The sequence below is a fragment of the Physeter macrocephalus genome, chromosome 2 (assembly GCF_002837175.3).
Source record: "Physeter macrocephalus isolate SW-GA chromosome 2, ASM283717v5, whole genome shotgun sequence".
NCBI classification, from domain to species: domain Eukaryota; kingdom Metazoa; phylum Chordata; class Mammalia; order Artiodactyla; family Physeteridae; genus Physeter; species Physeter macrocephalus.
The window spans coordinates 88018848-88040365 of NC_041215.1; the positions used below are offsets into that span (position 1 = coordinate 88018848).

Consider the following 21518-nt stretch of genomic DNA (forward strand, 5'->3'; position numbering starts at 1 on the left):
GATTTCTTCATCTGTAAAATGGAAATAACAATTCCTCCTTCACGGACTTTCAAGGATTACATGAGGTAATACACATGCCAAATGTTTTGCAGAGCACTCGAGCCACTGTTAGACATTATTATCCCAAAGAGGTAAATTATCAAAGGCATAACTATACTGTTTTTGGTAATATTAGTACAGCTGGCAGCCATATTTTTAAAATTCTATCAGTTGGATTTCAATAACAGTATTAGAAATCTCCGCTTTACCTCACTTTCACCCATGTTCTTGAAAGCTTGTATTATTAAAATATTAAAATTCAGTCTAAATAAACATCACTCTTGAAATATTTAATTTTTCATTTTACTTGTTGAAAGATAATAGCAAATAATTTCTTGCAGAAGACCATAAGTAGTGCTATTTACTCACAGTGATTACATTTTTTGTATTTGCCTTCTTAATCTATAACAGATGTGGAATGACATGGCTCTGTCTCACCCCACCTCCAATGCTCAGTGCAACATATGGCACCGAATCAGATTACACTCTGGACGTGACACAGTAAAATACTCACGTATCCATGAGGAGAATCCAAGTTTGCTGTTATTGTACTTTTTGCTAGTTTATTCAGCATGCGTCTAACATTTTTAATGTTGCTATTTGACTAGGAAAAATCCTGAAAGTGAACAAAATTTTCCAAAGAAATGTTAAATTAATTTTGTAGATCTCATGGTTACTGACAAGGAGGCATATATATTAAATTTTTAGTGGCTTTGAAAGTTAATACTTGTCAGAAAAGCCTGTAGAGGGGCATTAATTAGATGTATTTGTATTACGGCAATTACAGAGTAGAAATAATTTTGCAGTCTGGTTAGAAACATGACCATTAAGATAAAAAAAATCATGTCATTCTCCAAAATTGGCCTATACATAATTTATTAATGGAGATATTGCAACTATCAAACTGAAAAAGCAAATGTACTTTATTCAGGGACCTTATACCATTAGAAACTGTAGCTGACAGAGGCTCATACTGATGAGCAAAATGGAAGGTGGAAAAAAACACAGCTGAATCTAAAACTCTGGTCTTCTTTTGCTTATAAATATCACAATTGTATATGTATTGAACATAAATTGTGTCAAATCTCTACACAAATATTATTGCCCTCCCCCCAGAAAAAGAAACCTGCAGGAGCTGCAAACAGCTGTGGCTTTCATTGTACCTCAAAAGATTTTGCTACTTAACATTCCTCTTACTATGGTTTGGAAGAGTTGATGACATTTTGTGGATTTGAGAAACCAATTCCTTTAAATGTCCTGCAGTGTTCTTGCCCTTCTTCACTCATTAACATGAAAAAGGCATGAGAGAAACAGGAAAAGGCAGAAGTGCTAGTTTCCAGTCCTCAGTCCTTGAAGCTCAAGTTGAGGTGCAGTTCATCCACTGTGGGACTTCACTACTACCCCGTGACACCCAAACTCCCCTTTGTGGGCTACAACAGCAGCATCTGGAAAGAAATGACCCTGTCTTAGCCATCTGAGAGTAAAGCCCAAAGGGCAGATGGTGAAAATACCTGAAAGCAACCACATGGCAGCTCAAAGACTATGTGCCTGATGTAGGCAAAGGTGAGAACTCCTTCTTCTGGGATTGTGGAAATCGTTGGGGTTTGGGGGTCAGTCAGGAAGCAGGGATGTTCTCTTACTCCCAAAAGAGGGAATTTAGATGAATTGTTATTTACCATTTTAGGAAACTTTAGTTCAGGAATGAATTTCATTCTTGCATGTTTGTCCTTGTAGAAGGAAACAGCACCATTTGCTTCATCAGTGTTTTCTTTTCAGCATACCACAGCTTAGAAATTTGGTTCTATTAATACTAATATCAAATATGTAAATTTAAGAGAATGAGACTGTCAAGTGATGGGCACAGGCTCTAAAGAACCCCTGCTGGAGGAAGAAGTGAGAGCATCATTTGTTCCCCATGGTCCCCAGGGGACCCCACTGCAGCTTGGGTAATGAGAAGGAGCATTTGTTTCAAAAGTCAGAACCACCTCTCTCCTGACAACCATAATTCCTTTTATTAAGCATATTTTACTGGGCATTAAACAGCACAAATCCAACTGATAAAGTGCAGGCCACTGCACAGGCCTGTAATTCAGTTCAGCTTGGGTGTGAGTGTACGGACACATACCCCACACTAACACACACAGACACACCTACACCCAGAATCTTGCACATTTTACCATCCTGCAACTACAGCATTTTAGAGAGCCCCATATCTTAAAAAAAAATAACACCCTGGTGCATATGCGTACACACTTTGTTTTCCTGGTCAAATGCAGCAAGTGAGATCTATTTTAAAAGAAGAAGAAAAAAAAGACTTACACCAATGGGTTTATCTAAAAGGAAGCAAATTAAACAGAGCCATGCTGATAACAGCTGATGTCTGGTTATAATTCACTTCCCTAATGCTGATTAATATATTCACAAACAAATCAAATGTGTTGCCAAAAGAGAAACACTGCTGTTAACACCCCAACAGCTACTGGTTTCAGTTGTGCTTCTCGATCAGGCAAAATGCTTTCCCCAGCTCCTAACACTGTTTATTTTGCTTCCTGCCAATCTTGCAAATAATTCGTCTTGCGTGTCGTTTCCTCATAAATGCTTCCTGGTGCTTGATCGCTTTGCCTGTGTGGCATTTGATTTCAAACTGCCATTTTACCTTTATAAACATTTAGAACTTTCTAAGCGTGAGGAGAATGCCCAAAAGGCATGCAAAAATGAGGCTGTAATTAGATCAGCAAAGTATGCCTTACAGCCTATCTAGCTTTCTGTGTATACCATAAATCTCTCTTTGCATCCAATACTGCATTCCCAATCTGGATGCAGAACAGTAAATTAACATTTACTCCAGCAAAGAGGCCCTGGTATCAACATGTTTAATTTATTATTATTGCAAAGAACAGTTTTCCCATGATTAGTGAAATAGAATACATATAATATATTTAAGGATCTGCACCCAGACCACAAAAAAGGGGGGTAGGGATGGAGGGAAGGAGAAAAGCAGAAAACAAAAGAAAAAATAGAAGTAATATCAGTTACCACCTGATTTTTGTGGTTAAAAAATAGAATATGACGTGCAATAGTGCAATTTTCCTTTGCTAGTCCAGCAACGCAAGTCTTAATAGGAAGTCCACTGAGGATTTTCTGCATTTCAGGATTTAGTTGCGTGCTTGCCGGGGGTTAGAGTTCCTACCAGACTTCTGACTCTGAGTGGAATCACTATGGCTAGAATCACTTTTATTCAGTCCAAGGTGACGGAGCTTCATATCCCAGCGCTGTGAAATTTAAAACAGAAAATGGTCACAAGCACATATTACCAGGGTCATCACTTCTATTATTCTAACAACTAAGACTGCAAAATCAGATCTCAAAAGCATTTTACTACTTTTCCAAAAGTATAAAAATCTATATCCCAGGGAAACAATGAGATGGATGCTTTATAAACATAATTCTTTGATTTGAAAAAGCACAAAATTGGTCACTTGTATCAGTAATGCTTTCATATCAAATCTTAAAATCTCCAATAAACGGTGACACAAAATATACATTGATATCTGTGGGTATTTCCTGAGGTAACATACACAAGTCTAGTACTTCATGGGTGACCAACAAATGGAAGATTTACATAGAGAATTTGAAGAAAGAGCTACTTTTTTGGTTGGTTTCTTCTGTTTTTTTTTTTTTTGCGGTACGCGGGCCTCTCACTGCTGTGGCCTCTCCCGTTACGGAGCACAGGCTCCGCGGCCATGGCTCACGGGCCCAGCTGCTCCGCGGCATGTGGGATCCTCCCGGACCGGGGCACGAACCCGTGTCCCCTGCATCGGCAGGCGGATTCTCAACCACTGCGCCACCAGGAAAGCCCGAAAGGGCTACTTTTTATTTTCCTCTCTTATGACTCGTAAAAACACAGCCTTTTAAACCTGTGTGATTTGAGCAGTGAAAAAAATGAAAATGTGGGGAGGGGGTAGAGTCCCTTAAAAATATTTCCTAAATAATATCTACCAAGTGCAACAAAACAGAACAAAGTTCTGCCCTCTTTCTACGTTTTACAAAGCAGACATCACCAATGTTTCTAATAACTACAATCAAGCTTATTAATATTTCATATTAACAATTTCAATGTTTATATTATTGAATATAATAATTTAAAAGGAAGTTATATTATGGTATTACAGGTAGTAAATAAGAATAAGGGCTATAGCAGTACTTCTTAAACTTCAATGAATATAGAAATAACTTGGAGATCTTGTTAAAATTGCAGATCCTCATTCAGTGGGTCTGGGATGGGGCCCAAGATTTTCATACTTAACAAGCTCCCAGGTGATGCCAGTGTTGCTGGTCCAGGGACTACACTTTGAGCAGCAAGGACCTAATGTCAGATGGCCCAAGTTCAAATTCTAACTCCATCAGTTACCAATCGAAGATTCTTGGACTTACTAGACCTTATCATTTACATATTAGAATTAATTCTAGCATCTGCTTAGTGTTCTGAAGATTCACAGATGAAAAATGTATAAAATTCTTAGTAGGTAACAAATTCTCTATTTTCAATTACTGAAATTACTGGAAGTAATTCTTCATTTTAGCACACTTAACTCCACAATCTTATTGGATTTTCATTAAAAAAAAAAAAAAGTCTGAATTTCAGCTCCCCAAGACAGGCCAAATATCTTGATTTGAACAACCTGCTATCACAGAGACTTAGGTTTAAAAAAAAAATTTGCATTGCAAAACCATAAAAAAAGTCTTTATTTAATTCTTGATCTATGCCTGAGAGCAAAAAATATCAGCTGAAAAGGACAACTTTTACTTAAAAAAAAAAAACAGTATCCTCCATAAAACTCTTTTTTACATCTTCAGAACTGACTGGAAAACTACAGTAAGGATCTCAGTAATTCTAGCCAAAAGAGGTTTCCCATTCATGGTCTTTAACCCTGAGTTCTGCATATGAATTAAAAATTGTTCAAGTTATTTCTTCCCTTCAGCATGTTTAAATCCAGACTGAAAATATAAATGAGTTCACAATAATAACTGTGAGTTCCCTGTAGAAAGCAATGGAAAATATCTTTGCCTTACTAAGAAAAAGGACAAACACGCCATGTGTCCTGGGTCTTTACACGATGATAATTGTTTTGGTACCAAAAGAGAAGCAGCAAGCCGTGTTATATGCTTTGCAGCAATGATGTTGAAAGCTCTTCCAACTGGTACAGGAATTTAGGACAAATTCCTGTTCTGCATTAGCAAGCAGAAAACAGAATTAAAAAGGACAGTAAGAGATTCCAACACACTGAAGAAGAGCTACTTTTTAACAGGCACCAAACAAATTGAAAAGAGATACAAATAGAGAATTCTCATGAGTCTGAACTTGAAATACATCTCACTTTTGACAACGTACTGGGGGGGCGGGGGAGGGAGAGCTTTCTGGAGGGTATTTTCTCCCTGCAAAATAATGCCCTCTACGTTTCTTGTAGGTCACTTAAACTGAAATGTGTCTGCTGTGTCGAGTGCCAGGTGTATAAGATAAACTGCCTGGGGGTGTTTAACTTACACTTGTAAATGTTTCCCAAGCCTTCAGACCCACGGAGGGAAGAGGATGTATTATGTTTGGTACAATTCCTACTCTCCCCTACTCCCCTTTCTGCACACTACACACACACACACACACACACATACACACACACACACGCACATGCACACGCACACACACCATTTTTGATTCTTTGCCCTTCTGTGCATACTCCCCACATTCCTTTTGTTGAAACAGATTTGCTTAGTAAGAGGAAATGGAACCTTCTATAATAAGGTGATTTACTGTGATTTTTAAAAAATGCATCACTTACAGAATCTAAGAGTCATTGGCTTAGAAATAAAGCTATGTTTCTGCTCTAAGGACCTAATTTGGTCAGATCTCTTATATACAGATGAATGCAGCTGCACCTTGTACATAGGAACTGGTGTCTATGCATTGGGACAATATTGGCAGTTTTGTACCCAAGCTTTATTCTTCCCTTCTTCTCTGACTCACAGAACTGCAATTGTTCAAGGAACCAACATATTCAGCTAAAAAAACTACATTTTCCAGCTTCTCCTGCAGCTAGGGATGGACAGGAGACCCAGTCCTAAGTAAAATTGCTAGGTAGGATGCTTGGAATCTATTTTTACCTCCCTTTTCTTTCGCCCTGAAATGCAGGTGTGATGTGGAGGTAGGGCAGCCATCCTGTGACGTCCAGCTAACCTTGACTTTGGAAGCAATATCTTTAAAAATGACAGATCCGTAAGCTAGATGGAGCCTGGAACCCTAATGATAATGTGGAGCCACCAGAGCAGGGCTGGACTAACTACAGCTAGACTTCCCATGGTGAGAAGTTAGGCAGCTGTAGTTAGATCTCTGATACACACACAGAGAATTTGCTCCTTATATGAAACAGACATTACAGACAAACTCAGTTCTTGGAATATTCAATATATATGTATCAGGTTTTAATATTTCTCATGAAATTGAGGGCAGCTATTTTGTATAAATGACAAATGACTGTCTTTCTACTTTTATTTTCTGTTTATCATTTTGAACATAAAATTTAGACTTACCTTAACTTTTTTACCAAGTCGATCCTTCCATTTCTCAGCAATAGAACCTTCCACCAACAGTAATCTATATTTTAAAAGAAGCAACCATTTTTGAAACATTAAAATATATTACTGAAAAATACAAGGAATCATTGTCAGAAAGACTTACTGTTTAGACTAGACTAGGACAGCCAAGTTTTAGAACAGTAATTCTAACTAACTGGGAGTCATGGACCCCTTTAAGAACAAATGAAGTTATGATTCCTCTCCCCAGAACAATGCACACCCACAAGTTTCCCACATATACTTTTGTATCCAATACATGAAATTGAAGGATCCAACTAAAACTGATCTTTAATCCCCCAGAAGGTAGACAGAACCCAAAGTAAAAACACAGGAGTCGTTATTCTGAATCCTTAAGGAGTGAATTACCTGGAGCGTTCCTCATCTTCATAGCCCATGATGAGATACTCCTCATTGACGTTAAGTGGAGGACACAGGCAACCAGAGCTGGTGTAAAGGTTAACAGTGTCCCTTGGAATGTTTACCAGAGAAGCCTTTAAAATCTCCTTCACCTCCACTACTGCAGTCACATCATGGCACTTGATCTTTACTTCTTTAACTTTAGCCCGAATGACTGGATAAAAGACAATAAAGCTGATGTGGTAATGTGATACACAATAGGCACCCCATTCAAAAAAGGCACATAGGCTTCTTTCTAGTCAATTCATACCCACTTAATGCTCAAAGAATAGAGAGGAAAAGTCAACCATATATTTTCACCTTAGACAGTAGTGAGTGACACACTACACAACACACCTGCCCCCTTAATGTTCAGCCCTGATCCCCTTTGCATGTAAGTTTATATTTGTGTGTATTTGCATGTGTTTATATTTGTGTGTATATAAGCATACATGTGTGCATGTATTTCATGGTGAGAAACCACTTAGATAATCAAAGATTGAATCTGGATGTAATTTTCCTTCAAAATTTCATTTTGGATGTGTGTGTATGTATATGTGCAGTTTCAATTGTGCCAAGAAGAATTTAAACTATATTAATTTCACTATATGTAAAGACCTAGTACTTAAATATTCTTTGTTGCTTTGTCAGCATTCTTCTATAGGGTCTATTAATAGATTTTCTAAAGATTTGGGGTTTTCTTTAGTTTCATAAAGTTGTTCTGTTCTACGGTGTTCCCAAGCTTGTTCTTCGATCTTTCCACCTTCCTCATCTTAGCTCACTGTTCAGACATCGGCTCCTTTCTTCCTTTGTTTCAGTATAGATTATCTTTCATACCCTCCTTCAGGTATACTGCATTTTCTTTTTGAATAAAAACTGTCGCCACTCATGTGCTCTGGAATGTGGTCTAATATGTCAGTTGCATTAATTTACCTCTTTCAAGGGATATTCTAGCACCCAACTTATAAGACTCGGCTTGACTTCTCAATATAAAGACAAACTGCCTTAAAAATAATTCAGTTGCGGCCTTCCCTGGTGGCGCAGTGGTTGCGAGTCCACCTGCCGATGCAGGGGACACGGGTTCGTGCCCCGGTCCGGGAAGATCCCACATGCTGCGGAGCAGATAGGCTCGTGAGCCATGGCCGCTGATCCTGCGCGTCCGGAGCCTGTGCTCCGCAACGGGAGAGGCCACAACAGTGAAAGGTCCGCGTACCACAAAAAATAATAATAATAATAATTCAGTTGCAAAGTCAAAGTATTTGACTCAGAATCTAGAAAGTACAGTTCTCCTTCTTTTCTGTACTTCTCTCCTTTGGAAGAGCCAAATTCTTTAGATTCCTACTTCTGGTAAATGAGCTTTTTACTTTTTTTTTTTTCCTAAAGGGGGAGTTTGAAAAAGCCTAAGAAGAAGCAAAAATGTCAATTAGTAAGAAGCCAATAGCTTTTGACCAGGCAGCCTCATTGCTCTAGTTCAATATCCATGGATGTTATACAGAGGAAAACACGACATATCCAAATGAATGTACTTTTTGAAAGCCTCTTAGGAATATATCTGTAAACTACTTTCATCTGAGTCCCTTCCCACATATTTTAGGGGTTTTGAACTACAAAGAAAAAAGTAATCCGTGAAAATATAAAGCCAGCTAATAGGCCATTGCCTCCCATCAATGCCCCAATTCCATACAGAAACTTATTCAATAACATTCCACCAATATAAGACACATACAATAAAAATTAAGCTACTAATCCTAAAAACTTTAGGACAAAACCTCATTTTTGCTTCACAGGTATTTCAATCTTCAGAGAATTAGTTGTCTCAAGTATGCGAGCTTATACTAAGCAAAATGTAACTGCCCAGCTGTCCCTGCTTGGTGTGATTTGTGAGTGAAGGAGTCCCTTTTTATTAGTGTTCTACTCTTATTTTAACAAAAGATAAGATTGCCCTTTTTGAAATGTCATTTGGGAGAATCAGATGATAGATTCACAACCCCAGCTAGCAGACATTTTTGTGCATCCTGGCTTATGTGAATGTGCTTCATAGCATTCATCAACTATCACAGATTAGTGAACTGTGCAAACCTTCTCAAACTAATGATTTATTTACCCGGTGTGTCTACTATTTTCATTAGAAATTTTTAGCACATGTACCCACTCCAAAATAAATATCTCTCTACAAGACTTACTTTATTATTCAAGCACTTTTGTTAAAGCTCAAGAGCTTTTAACTGAATTCATCTGAATGAAGCAGAGGTTTTATCTGAATTATCAAATGCTCCCACCCCCACTTTGTTTTCTCAGTAGACACATGTAGATATTTAAGAAAGACAAAAATCAACATATTTTGGAATTTAAAATGTATTTTCTTTGCAGTGTTTTTCCTTCTATTTAATCATTCCAGTGCCTGCCTTCCCCAAAGAAGCTCTGAGTAAGCCTCAGACAAGTGAAAATCCTTAAACTGTGGGCAATCTAGTTATTGTTTGGCTATGAGAAAGAAATTATCTTTTTTCCGTTAACTGTGCTCTGTATCCCATTTTCGGTTGTAATTTTCACTCAGCTACCTCGTTGCTGATTTTCTCTTCCCGTGACTTGTAACCAGTAGTATTTTATCTTTTAACAAAAATAGCAGCCCTAACCACTGCAGCACTAAGAAGGTTGGGTATAGTAAAAATTAAAAAGTAAAATAAATATAAATTCAACTAAAATTCCCCAATATAAAATTTCTATCATGCTTTTGTTTTTAATATAACCGTACTTAAAAGTTCATATAGCATTTTTCAGTCTTACAAAGCTGATCTCCTAAAAATTAAGACTTCCCTTTTCTTGTGATATTTCATATCACTTTGTAGAGGAGAGGGTCCTCAGATGAGCAGCCAGGCTCATCTCAAGTAAACATTTCAACCTTGGAAAATGTGTCTACCCTTGGCTAAGAGAAACTATAGATTCCTCTAAAGATGTTAGTAAACAAAAAATAAAAATTGATTCCGTTGAAGAAAAACTTGAGAAACTAGGTATATTTATTTTAAAGAGATTTAACTACACTGAATCTTTTACTTGATACCTTTCAATACACAGTATTCTCAAAGATATCAAAGATTACTCTTACAGAGATTTACCCATTTCTCTCCATTCAATCCCCAAAATTATAAAAGCAGGATAAGTCTGCCGTGTATGTCCTATATTCTCTAAAGTAGGGCATGTAAACTCAATAATAAGGCCCTCATTTTAATAATGTAGGTGCCTTTAAAAATCTATTTAATTGCCATGTTTATTCATTTACTCAGCATCGACAGAGACAGTAACATGAACTTTATTAATCTCATAAATGCCGGGGGGGGAAATCATAAAATGCCTATGGAATACAGCAAATACTTATTTGTTCCTTATTTTATCAACTGGAAAACTCTATTAATTGACCCTTTGAAATATAATGGTAATTGATATTTGTGACTCTGAAGCATCCCAGTACCCAAAAGTAATTCTGACTAATCAAAGGAAAGACAACTTAGGTTCAATAATCATTGATAAAATAAGGATAATAGAACGTCTCATGACGCAGTTGAGAAAATCACATAAGATAGTGTATGGAAACCGCCTAACACAGTACTTGGCATAGAGGCAGCAGGCTTTTTCCTCCTCCAGTTAAATTTGTCAACTACATTTAGATTGGTAGCTCTTCAGTTAATATTTTGTTTATCAGAATACCACATGTCTAGGTCAGGCTAGATAACAAAACATTTCCTTAATTGAATACTAACAACTTTTGTGTTACTTTCCAACTGTCAATGTTTTCCATGAGTTAGACTGAAGAAACCCAGTTTGATTCTTTTAACCACTCATAATGCATTGAAGTGCTCTTCTGTTTACCCCACTTACTGCTCACCCCCGTAAATCACAACTGATGACCCATTGCAGCTCCAAATCCTCCCTGGCCTGTCAGAAAGGGAAGAGTCCCTCCCATCTGTTTTGAAATGTATCTCTGTGTACTTAATTGCATGGTTCTAAGATGCCAGCAATGCTGCCTGATATGCTTCAAAAAAATCAAGCATTTGTTGAGAATGGTCCCCTTATGAGACCGTTTAGTTGTTTGGAACAGGGAGAGTTTGCTCTTAAAAGTTGTCCTTGTTGGGGCTTCCCTGGTGGTGCAGTGGTTAAGAACCCACCTGCCAATGCAGGGGACACGGGTTTGAGCCCTGGTCCAGGAAGATCCCACATGCCGTGGAGCAACTAAGCCGATGCACCACGACTACTGAGCCTGCGCTCTAGAGCCCGTGAGCCAAAACTACTGAGCCCGTGTGCCACAACTACTGAAGCCCGCACGCCTAGAGCCTGTGCTCCACGACAAGAGAAGCCACGGCAACGAGAAGCCTGCGCACCCCACCGAGCCCCCACTCAGGGCAACCAGAGAAAGCCCACGCACAGCAATGAAGACCCAATGCAGCCAAAAATAAATCAATTTTTTAAAAAGTTGTCCTTGTTTGTTTTTAAGCCTCATTCTTATTTACACACACATACACATCCTTTCTTAACTCAGCAGTTTATAAATCAATCATGAAGTTATCCTTACCATAGTTGTAATTGTTTCGGAAATAGGTCTTCTGTGTAGCTCTGATAGGTTTACATTTGCAGCGTTCTAAAAAATATAACATTTTATCTATTATAAGCAAAACTTCAACATCAGCTTTCTTTTGTTTATGCACATTTTTTGGTAATATTAGATCCAAGTTTGGTAGCAAGGAGGCTCTTAGCAATTCTACGTGTCTGGTCTCTTTCTCCTGGAACTACATTCACGTTTATTCTAGATACACAGCCTCTTATTCAGTGTCAAATGCTCATAAGTTCCCATTCTCCAACAAACCACCCAGATCCTGAGGAAACACTTCATCACCATGCAGGAGAGCATGACTCCAGAGTCCTGAAAGAGACATGCTTAGTGCTGTGGCAGAAGAATCAATACCAACTGAGAGGCAATTTATGCTTATGCTCAGGTAACTGGTTTACCCCTGTGCAAGACCACTTGCATTCATAGACACTTTACAGATTACACAGCACCCCTCCAAATATTAGTTTCCGGATCTAAAAGCAACTCAGTGAGATAAGCAGGTATTGTTATAACCCAGTGAACTTATTGAAGAGGCATGAGTTCCTTCTTTTTTATTTAATTTTTACTTTTTAAATTTTTAACTGAAGTATAAATGAGTTACAATATTATACTTGTTTCAGGTGTACACCACAGTGATTATCATGACTACCTTCTACAGGCAGAATAAAACTGCTCTTAAACTGCTATTAAACTGCTATTAAACTCAATGGAATTTTTATGTTTATTGGCGGAAATTACTAGATACATATTTCGAAATGAGAAGTTCTGTGCTTTTTAAATATCTGGTGATATTTAAACACATATGAACACATATTCTATGTGACATAATACAGGTGTATGTAACAAACGTAATTATCTCAAAATGTTTCATGTATTGGATAAATCATTTAACATCTCGGAGAGTGGATTACTATATTGTTTATAGATTACTATATTGTTAATAGATTACTTAGCTAAGAAATATACAACATATATACATCATACATCATAATATATATACATCATAGTAAATTCTTAGTCATTAAAGTCAATATAAAAATGGGAAATAATACACAATTACCTTAGAAAGCATTTTAGTTTATGTAAAGATTTCTTTAAAATAGTACCCCTGAGAAAGCTTCATTTAAGATGAAATGGTGTTTCTTCTATTTTCACACAGAAAGAGGAAAAATGAACACATGAACCACAGAAAAGAAGCCAATAAAAAATTTTTGTTTAAAAAGTGTTTTATGTTAGCATGGAGACTAATAAAAGGCAGAAGCTTTCCTTGACCATTTGACATTGTGTTTTCTAATCAAAATAAATGTTATTTCCAGTTGAACTCACAGATAACCTGCTTTGAAGTAGTAGTCCCAAGGGATGTAACACCTCACTACCCGCTTTTCAATTCTAGAAATAAGCAGTCTCTACTGGGGACAGGTGCTGGTCTCCAAAGCAGGAGCAGCAGCACTGTTGTTCTCACCCAGGAGAGAAGTGAGGATGTCCTCAGTGCTACACACAGCCATTCTCTTGTTCTGCAGATAATTTTTAACACTATTTTTGTGGAAGAACAATCTCAGCCCCATAAACCATATGTAACATCAGTGCTGGTTGCTATTTTGAAGAAGACTCTTCAAAAAATAACTTTCTTACTAGCAAAACATTTGTATTCCCACTTAAAACAGACTAGAAAGTTATCTAGTTCTATTGTTTTATTTTGTTCCAAAATATTACGCATTTTTAAAAGAGAGATATTCTTGGGATTGACATTATTTCTGAAGAAATATATGTTATGGTCTTTGACTTACAAATTATCCTCACCCATATATAGATATGGATTTATGCTTTTCTACCTCTTTATATTTTTTTAATTAAAAAATTTTTTTTTATTGGGGTATAGTTGTTTTACAACGTTGTGTTAGTTTCTACTATACAGTGAAGTGGAGTTCCCTGTGCTATACAGCAGGTTCTTATTAGTTATCTATTTTATACATATTAGTGTATATATGTGTCAATCCCAATCTCTCAATTCACTTATGCTTTTCTATCTCTTTAAAAATAGATATTTATTCATTAAAAATAATGAATGTAGATAAATTACATATTTGTAATTCTTCAGAAAATTGCACATGTTCTAATAAAAAATTATTGGCAAAAATACACCAGCTGTTACCGGATTGCATCTAATATGATGTTGTTACCATATAACTTTGCTTGAAGCATAAAAAATGGATTCCAAAACACTTCCCAGGCAGAGATTTTTCAAAAAAATTATATCATAAAACAATTTAGGAAGATTTCAAGTAGGTGTTTCCACAACCATATGTACAACTACATGTATTAGCTAGTCTCTTTCCTAATAGCTAATGACCTAAGCAATTATTTTCTTGGGACTAAATTTTGTTCCTCCTCAATGCACTTGTTTCTCCTGCTGGCCTCAGAGGTGGCAATGCCATACTATATGTTTGAAAACTTTCCTATGCTCCAAACCTTAGCTCTTGCTATCAGCAAATATCTGTCTGGTTGAAGTAACTAGTAGCTCAAAAAAATAACAGAGTAATAAGAAGGAGTGGAATTTTATATCCACAAGGCTCAAATACAGAAGAACTTTCACTTATTTATGCTAACTCAACTCAAACATTCATATCTGAAGGTTTTCATGAAAAGTGTATCTTAGATCAACATATCTGGAAGATTATCCCTTTTCGAAAGTATTTCTACCCACGTCTACATATATGTCTCCAAAAGCCCAAGAACTGGGAAATGGCCAAAAAAAAAAAAATCATAGAGGAATACACTGCATGCATTATTTACTACATTTTTTTGTGCCAGCCACCCTAAATCAGACTGCAACAGCTTCTTTTTATTTTACTACCAATAGTTGATTTCTCAGACTTTTTATTGGGCCAGTAGCATTATCATCATATCTACTTTAATTCACCAATAATTTTGCCACTAGCGTCCCTCCCCCAGCTTGCCAATGGCACAAGGTCTTATTTTTTCCCGAAGTGGCAAAGTAAAATCTATTATTTTACTGAGCTTTGCACAAAAGACCACTAGATATTGATTTGCTTGCATTCCACTGTTGAGAAGAAAAACATGTAAAGGAACTGCCTTGGTGCTCTTATCTAAGGAAATAATACGGCAAAATTTAAAGGAGTTGGCTGCGACCCAGTAAAGAAGTGACAAGGAGTTCTTCAAGTGTGGGGAAAGTTTTAATATTAGCAATTCATTCACCTCAAAGTCTAGAATTAAATATAACCTGAATCACAGGACAACATGCAGTCCTATATCTCACAAGCATCTGTGGAACACAACCAGGAAACTGTCTTGGGCAGCTTTCCCTCATATTCTCTAGCTAGATTCTCTCAGCTACTCTTCTAGAATCCAAGATCTCCTACTCCTCTGCTAATGAAACTGAAAACTGTTTATTATCCTAGTATGAACATGAGTTTACCACCCTAGAACACATAGGAGTTTGTGAAATTAACATGCCCAGTGCTGCACAGAACCTGGTCTGCAATTCAGGGGAGCTGCCCTACGGTGCACTGCAGTGCCTGAGCCAGGAACAGCTTCACTGTCTCAACACTGGGGCTTTTGAGAAACATAGTTCCGAGTGGGAAGTCATCACATCCTTCTTTATTCATTTTTTTACACATAAAAAAAGAATCAGCTCATTTATTGAAAATACGTAAAGACAATAGTCTTTTTTAAAGGGTTCCATGATTTTACAAGTCTAAAAATTATAAGTACCTGACAATTATGAAATTTGATACTCACCGGACCTTAACTATTTAAGGCAACCTTGTTTGAGTTCAAGCTTAAGTGTGATATGACTTTCTAACTAACCCTGACCTTTGTTTGAAATTGACTTCTGTTGGGTCTTCTCCAGAGCTGTAAGACTATAATTAACTTTGGCAGATTCCAAAACCCCTATAACCTTTCACGTACCATGACTTTGGAATACTACCATCTGTTAGTGAGTACTTTTCTGCTTTTTTTTTTAGGAAAAGGCCTTAGATCTGTGCTCAAGATTTATTTTCAAAAAGAAAATACAATTCTATTTGCATTACAATTTCTATTATAACTCTTTCAAGACTGACTCTAATCAGATCAGAGTCTAAATAACTTTAATTTGTACCAAATGAACTATATGTTTTATATTTGACCCTGGAAGCCCACTTGTCCACCTTTGCTCCATTTTAAGACACATAGAAGCAGACCACAACAATTTTTAAAACAGATGTAAAAAATTAAATGTTATGATCCTTAACTATGACTTCTTTACTGAGATCCAGATCTACATTTTCAATTGCCTATAAATGGTGTCCATGAGCAAGGCTTGAGGCTTAATTTTAGTGTGTCCATGAGCAAGGTTTAATTTTAAACATATGTCAATGTCCATCACACCATAAACTTGTCTTTCTTCTATAGAAATAGCGTTTTCTGACTCTGCAACCCTGGGATAACTATGCTTCTCTAAATATAAGATGGAAAAGGAAAAGAGAACTAAAATTTGTGGAACCCTTTGAGTCACTTACATATTAATTCATTCATTCTAAAAATATTTATTGGGTGTCTATTACATGCCAAACTCTGTGCCAGGCATGTAGGACACCTGATGAGCAATACAGACAATTCAGAATAGGATACAGACATTGAACAAATAATTACACACGAAATAATTTATTTGCATATGTAATACATCCTATGAAAGAGAAGTACAATGTGCAGTGAGAACATACAATTTGATGACCTAAACTAGTCTGGTCTTCACAGTCCTCTGAGGAAATGACATTAAAGCTTGAAACCTGAAAGATCAGCTGTAGCTATCTAGGCAGGAACTACATCTTTATACATAAGATAGTGAAGAAGGGGCTTCCCTGGTGGCACAGTGGTTGAGAGTCCGCCTGCCGATGCAGGGGACACGGATTTGTGCCCCGGTCCGGGAGGATCCCACATGCCACGGAGCAGCTGGGCCCGTGAGCCATGGCTGCTGAGCCTGCGCGTCCGGAGCCTGTGCTCCGCAACGGGAGAGGCCACAGCAGTGAGAGGCCCGCGTACCGCAAAACAAACAAACAAACAAACAAAAAGATAGTGAAGAAGAAGACCATAAAGGAGACTGAGAAGGAGCATCCAAAGATGGGGAAGAAATACAGGAGGGTATAGAGTCAAAAAGCTGAAAGAAGATGGTGTTTCAAGAGAAAAGGAGAGCTCTCTTTGAGGAGAGCACCCTCAAAGCTCAGATGACTTAAAAGAGAAAGGGTTCCATTAAATTCAGTTGGTAAGGGGACTTCCCTGGCAGTCCAGTGGTTAAGACTCCGTGCTTCCACTGCAGGGGGCGTGGGTTTGATCTTGGGGAACTAAGATTGAGCATGCCAGGGGGCCAAAAAACAAAATTTAGCTGGCAAGGAAAAGATGGGTGAAAGCCAGAGGGACACTCTATCCACTGCACAAGAAGAAAAAGGAGAGAGGGGTACTGATGTTGACAGCTTCTAAATCTGTTGCTGGGATGATGATAGTTCCTCTGTTGGCTTTTACTTTCTCATTGAAGGATGAAGTCATCAGCTGCGGGGAATGAGAGGCTAAGAGAAGCAGGGTATGGAAGAGTAACGAGAGAAGAGAAAGTATAAAACAGTTATTTTATTGAGTGGAAAGGCAAACTTTCTAGAGAAACAAGGTAGGATTGCTAGGCAATGTTAATCATGTATTTGAATTTTGTCTTGAACTTACAGTAAAACCAGTCACCCTAGCTAAGTAATCTTCTCCAGCATCAGGAGTTGAGAATTTGCCGGGTGACTAAGGCAGAAGAAAAGATAGGCAAGGGAATTGAGGGTATTTTCAAGGGAATGATTATTACAATAGACCATGAAATCTCAGGTAGACAAGGAGGTTAGGGTTGAACAATAATAGTAAGCAGTATATGATGAATAGGTAGTCCCAGTGGAGTAACATTTTAGCAGTAATGATACTAAAGCAAATCTGCTGGAATGAAAAGAGATGGTAGGCAAAGAAGCAGATACTTGAAATTAAGATTACAGAGTTGGCACCACTGCTAGAGGGCAAGGTACAGAATGTGCCCATGGAAGTGGATGGTTGGGGTAGAACAAAGAGGTTAGTGAAGTGAAGGGGTCAACGCACTAGATGGATGATCTACTTTATCATCAAAGTCATCAAAATGGCAACAGGGATGGGTGCCATTATGGAACATGTACAGATAGAGCTGAGTGCAGGGTGGGCAATGTATCATTTGGCCTTCTGGAAGTCAGTTTCAGTACCCTTCTAGAAAAAAAGAGATGGTGAAACATCCCTAGATTCCACCCCTAGGACCACCTTCCTTCCTCCCAAAATTACAAGTCATGAAATGGACACTGTATTGAAAATCTAGAGGATTATTATTCCTGGTGCAGTAAAAAAAAACTAAAACAAACAAAAAAACAGAACCCTAATGTCCTGATCTCAATAATGAAGGAAAAATTTTAAAAAGCACAATGTTTCTCTTACAGAATCAGGAACCATGATGATCTATACCACTAAGAAGATCTATACCACTGAGGCAGAGTCCAGGAAACACCATGGTTAAAAGGATGGACTTTTATTGTGAGACACAGCTGGGTTTGAATGTAGGCTCCATCTCTTACTATTTTTGTAACTTTTAATATCTAAAAGGTGGTATCTTGCAGAATAACTGAAAGAATTAAATGAGATAATACACATAAAATACCTTTCACAGTACCTAGCACACCACGGCCCATAAATGTCAGATTTATTTTTGTACAAGATTCACTGGGAATCCTAATCCCTCATTTGTAAAGACCATTTAATGAGTAAGATAAGCAATATTTTCCCAAGGCTCCTTTCCACCTACAGAACTGTGGTGCCTACCAAAAGTAAGCAAAGCGATCAGATTTTTTTCAGTAGTGCCCGACCCTGCTATTTTGGTTCAGGTACACCAAGCTAATTTCTTTCCTGATGTAGGAAGTCCATTTGAACTATTATTTACACATCCAAAATTTGAAGGATCAAACTTAGCGAGCCAAAATGATCATGTATGTGGCCATTCTAATAAACATTAGTGCTAAAGAGTATGGCAAAATTAAGGGCACATGAGTTTAAATCCCATCTCTGTCCCTTCCTACTTATGTGGCCTTGGGCAAGTTACAAAACCCATTTCTAAACTAATGCTGGCTACCTCAGAGGGTTATTGTAAGAATTTAAAGAGTAATTCACATAAAGAATTTGGCACAGAGCCTGGTACTTAATCACTCATTGGATGTTAGCTAGTAGTAGTAGTAATATATAAGCAAACCAAAAAGATTGGAAGATACTTATGCAAATTCAAGAGCAGTTTATGAAACAGAAGGGATAATTTTCTAACAAAAAAATGATCTATAAGTTTGAGGATAAAAATTTGCTAAATTTTTTCCTAGAGATAGAAACTTAATTTAGATTATTACATTTAGTTTGGGGGGAACTGTATAAAAAGAATAGAATTTAGAAATCATATTGGTATTATGCTCACACAAAGGCATACTATTTCACAATAAAATGATACACGAACTAAATGGGTAAATCTCAAAAGCATTATACAAAAACAAAAGCAGCCAGTCACAAAAGAGTACGTACTGTATGATTCCATTTCCATGAAGCCGAAGAACAAACATTAATTTATGGTAATAAAAATCAGACCTATGCTCACCTCATGGTGGGGTAGGTGATTGACTCGGCACAAGGGAATTCTCAGGGGTGATGGAAATGTTCTTTATCTGGATCTGGGTGATAGCTACATGGGTATATACATTTGTCAAAAGTCAATGTGCCATAGACTTAAGAATTGTGCGTTTTACTGTAAGTACCATTGACATAAAAATTCATACTTATATGAATTCCTTTCATTTTTCCATAAATTAAAGTGTCATGACTTAGAAGCTGTTCATTGCATGTTTAAAATAATATTTATTTCCTAAACATACACATTGGGCAAAGAATATCATATTAGATTCTATTTTGGATTAGAGCAGTATGTGGAAAATGCAATGAAGTTGATTGGTGAACTCAGGTAATATAATCAGGCTTTAAAAAGCAAAACTAACACTTGCTTAATTTAGCTCAAAAAACAAACCTCGAACATTGTAATAAAGGTCTCAGTTCATAGTAATTTGTACTTTGTAAAAGGGAATTGCTTAAGATTGAGGGAACTAACACTATATTAATATGAAAAGGAAATTTAGTTTTATTCCTTTAGGATTTATGTCACTGGAAATTTTAAAATAAACTGTCTTTCAGAAGGTTTCTGGGTCCACAAGTCATTCAGGATATACAAAATGTAGAGAACCAATGTGATATGCCTGTTTTCTCCTGTGAGATCTGAAATGTTAGTTTTGTGATATATAAAAGAGGTCAATTAAGAGGGAATTCCCTGGCAGTCCAGTGGTTAGGACACTGCGCTTTCACTGCCGAGGGCCCTGGTTCAATTCCTAGTCGGGGAAATAAGATCCCCGCAAGCCACTCAGTATGGCTAAAAAAAAAAAAGGTCAATTGAGAGAAAAGCAAAGTGGGTCTTTCAGAACATCATGCATCCACTCAATGTCAACCACACAGAAAAGAGGTGGGAGAAAAGGGTAATGCAGTCAACTGTTCACTCCTTCATTCCCTCCCTGTTCTTGGCATCAAGTATGCCTGGTACAAGGGGTGGTCATTAAATTTTTGATGAATGGTGGGTGGATGGACTAATAAGTTTATTGGTAGATGGACTATGAAGTTTCAGTACTGGGGATCTGGGAAGATAATGGTGCCACATACTAAAACAAAAGTTGCAAGGAGTAAATTTTTAATGAAAAGAAAATTATTAAATAATGTAGTATTTGAAGTACAAATAGGCTGCCCAGGTAGAAGTGTTTACTGGAGGAGAAATGTGGAACTCTACCTGCGAGAGTGATCAGACCTGTTACAAGAGTGATAATTAGGCCTATGTGGCTGAATGACTTCCAACAGGAAGAACTCATTGTAAGGAGGAGTAGAGGCCAAGCACAGAAACTTGGGGAATGCCCATAGCTGGTGGACAGGAGGAAAAGAACTAGGACAATTTGGATAATAGCTCAGGTAGAAGAATACTTAGGAATAAGTATTAATCAAAAGTGTCAAAAGTGATGGTGCAGTGGTTAAGAATCTGCCTGCAAATGCATGGGACACGGGTTCCATCCCTGGTCCGGGAAGACCCCACATGCCATGGAGCAACTAAGCCCATATGCCACAACTACTGAGGCTGTGCTCTAGAGCCCGTGAGCTGCAACTACTGAAGCGTGTGTGCCCTAGATCCTATGCGCGGCAACTACTGAGCCCATGCGCCGCAACTGCTGAGCCCACGCGCCGCAACTGCTGAAGCCCACACCTTCTAGGGCCCATGTGCCGCAACTACTGAGCCCACGTGCTGCAACTACTGAAGCCCTCGTTACCTAGAGCCCGTGTTCCGCAACAAGAGAAGCCACCGCAATGAGAAGCCTGTGTACAGCAATGAAGAGTAGCCCCAGCACAACTAGAGAAAGCCTGCTTGCAGCAGCAAAGACCCAACACAGCCAAAAAAGAAAAGTGTCCAATACTGGAAAGCAGTGAAAAAAGCATATATTTGTAAGCTACTATATAATTACAAAATACGATTTTTATCTATCCTAATTTTATTTTCAAATAAAGGGTAGAAGTTGCCACAAGTTAAGTCAGCCTCTATAGTCAGTATACATTTGCACCAAGGGGAAAAAAAAATGGACTCCTTCCCAAAATTAGTAGGAAGCCAAAGGGGAGGAAATAAATTTGGAGAAGGAAAGAGAGAGAATGGGTCTATACTACCCAAGCTAGGCATTGGTCATCCCAATAAAGG

General features: G+C 37.7%; 1 protein-coding gene across 1 annotated transcript in view; it reads right to left on the reverse strand.

Moving 5' to 3' along the window:
* Positions 1-2029: 2029 nt before the first annotated feature.
* FRZB (frizzled related protein) overlaps positions 2030-21518 on the reverse strand; it is a 38529-nt gene continuing 19040 nt past the window's right edge. The window contains exons 4-7 of the mRNA XM_007124106.4: positions 11630-11695; positions 7036-7240; positions 6625-6688; positions 2030-3311 (exon numbers count right to left, since the gene is read on the reverse strand). Of these exons, the coding sequence (XP_007124168.2) occupies positions 3195-3311; positions 6625-6688; positions 7036-7240; positions 11630-11695 (452 nt within the window). The 3' untranslated portion in view covers positions 2030-3194. The remainder of the gene's footprint in view (positions 3312-6624; positions 6689-7035; positions 7241-11629; positions 11696-21518) is intronic.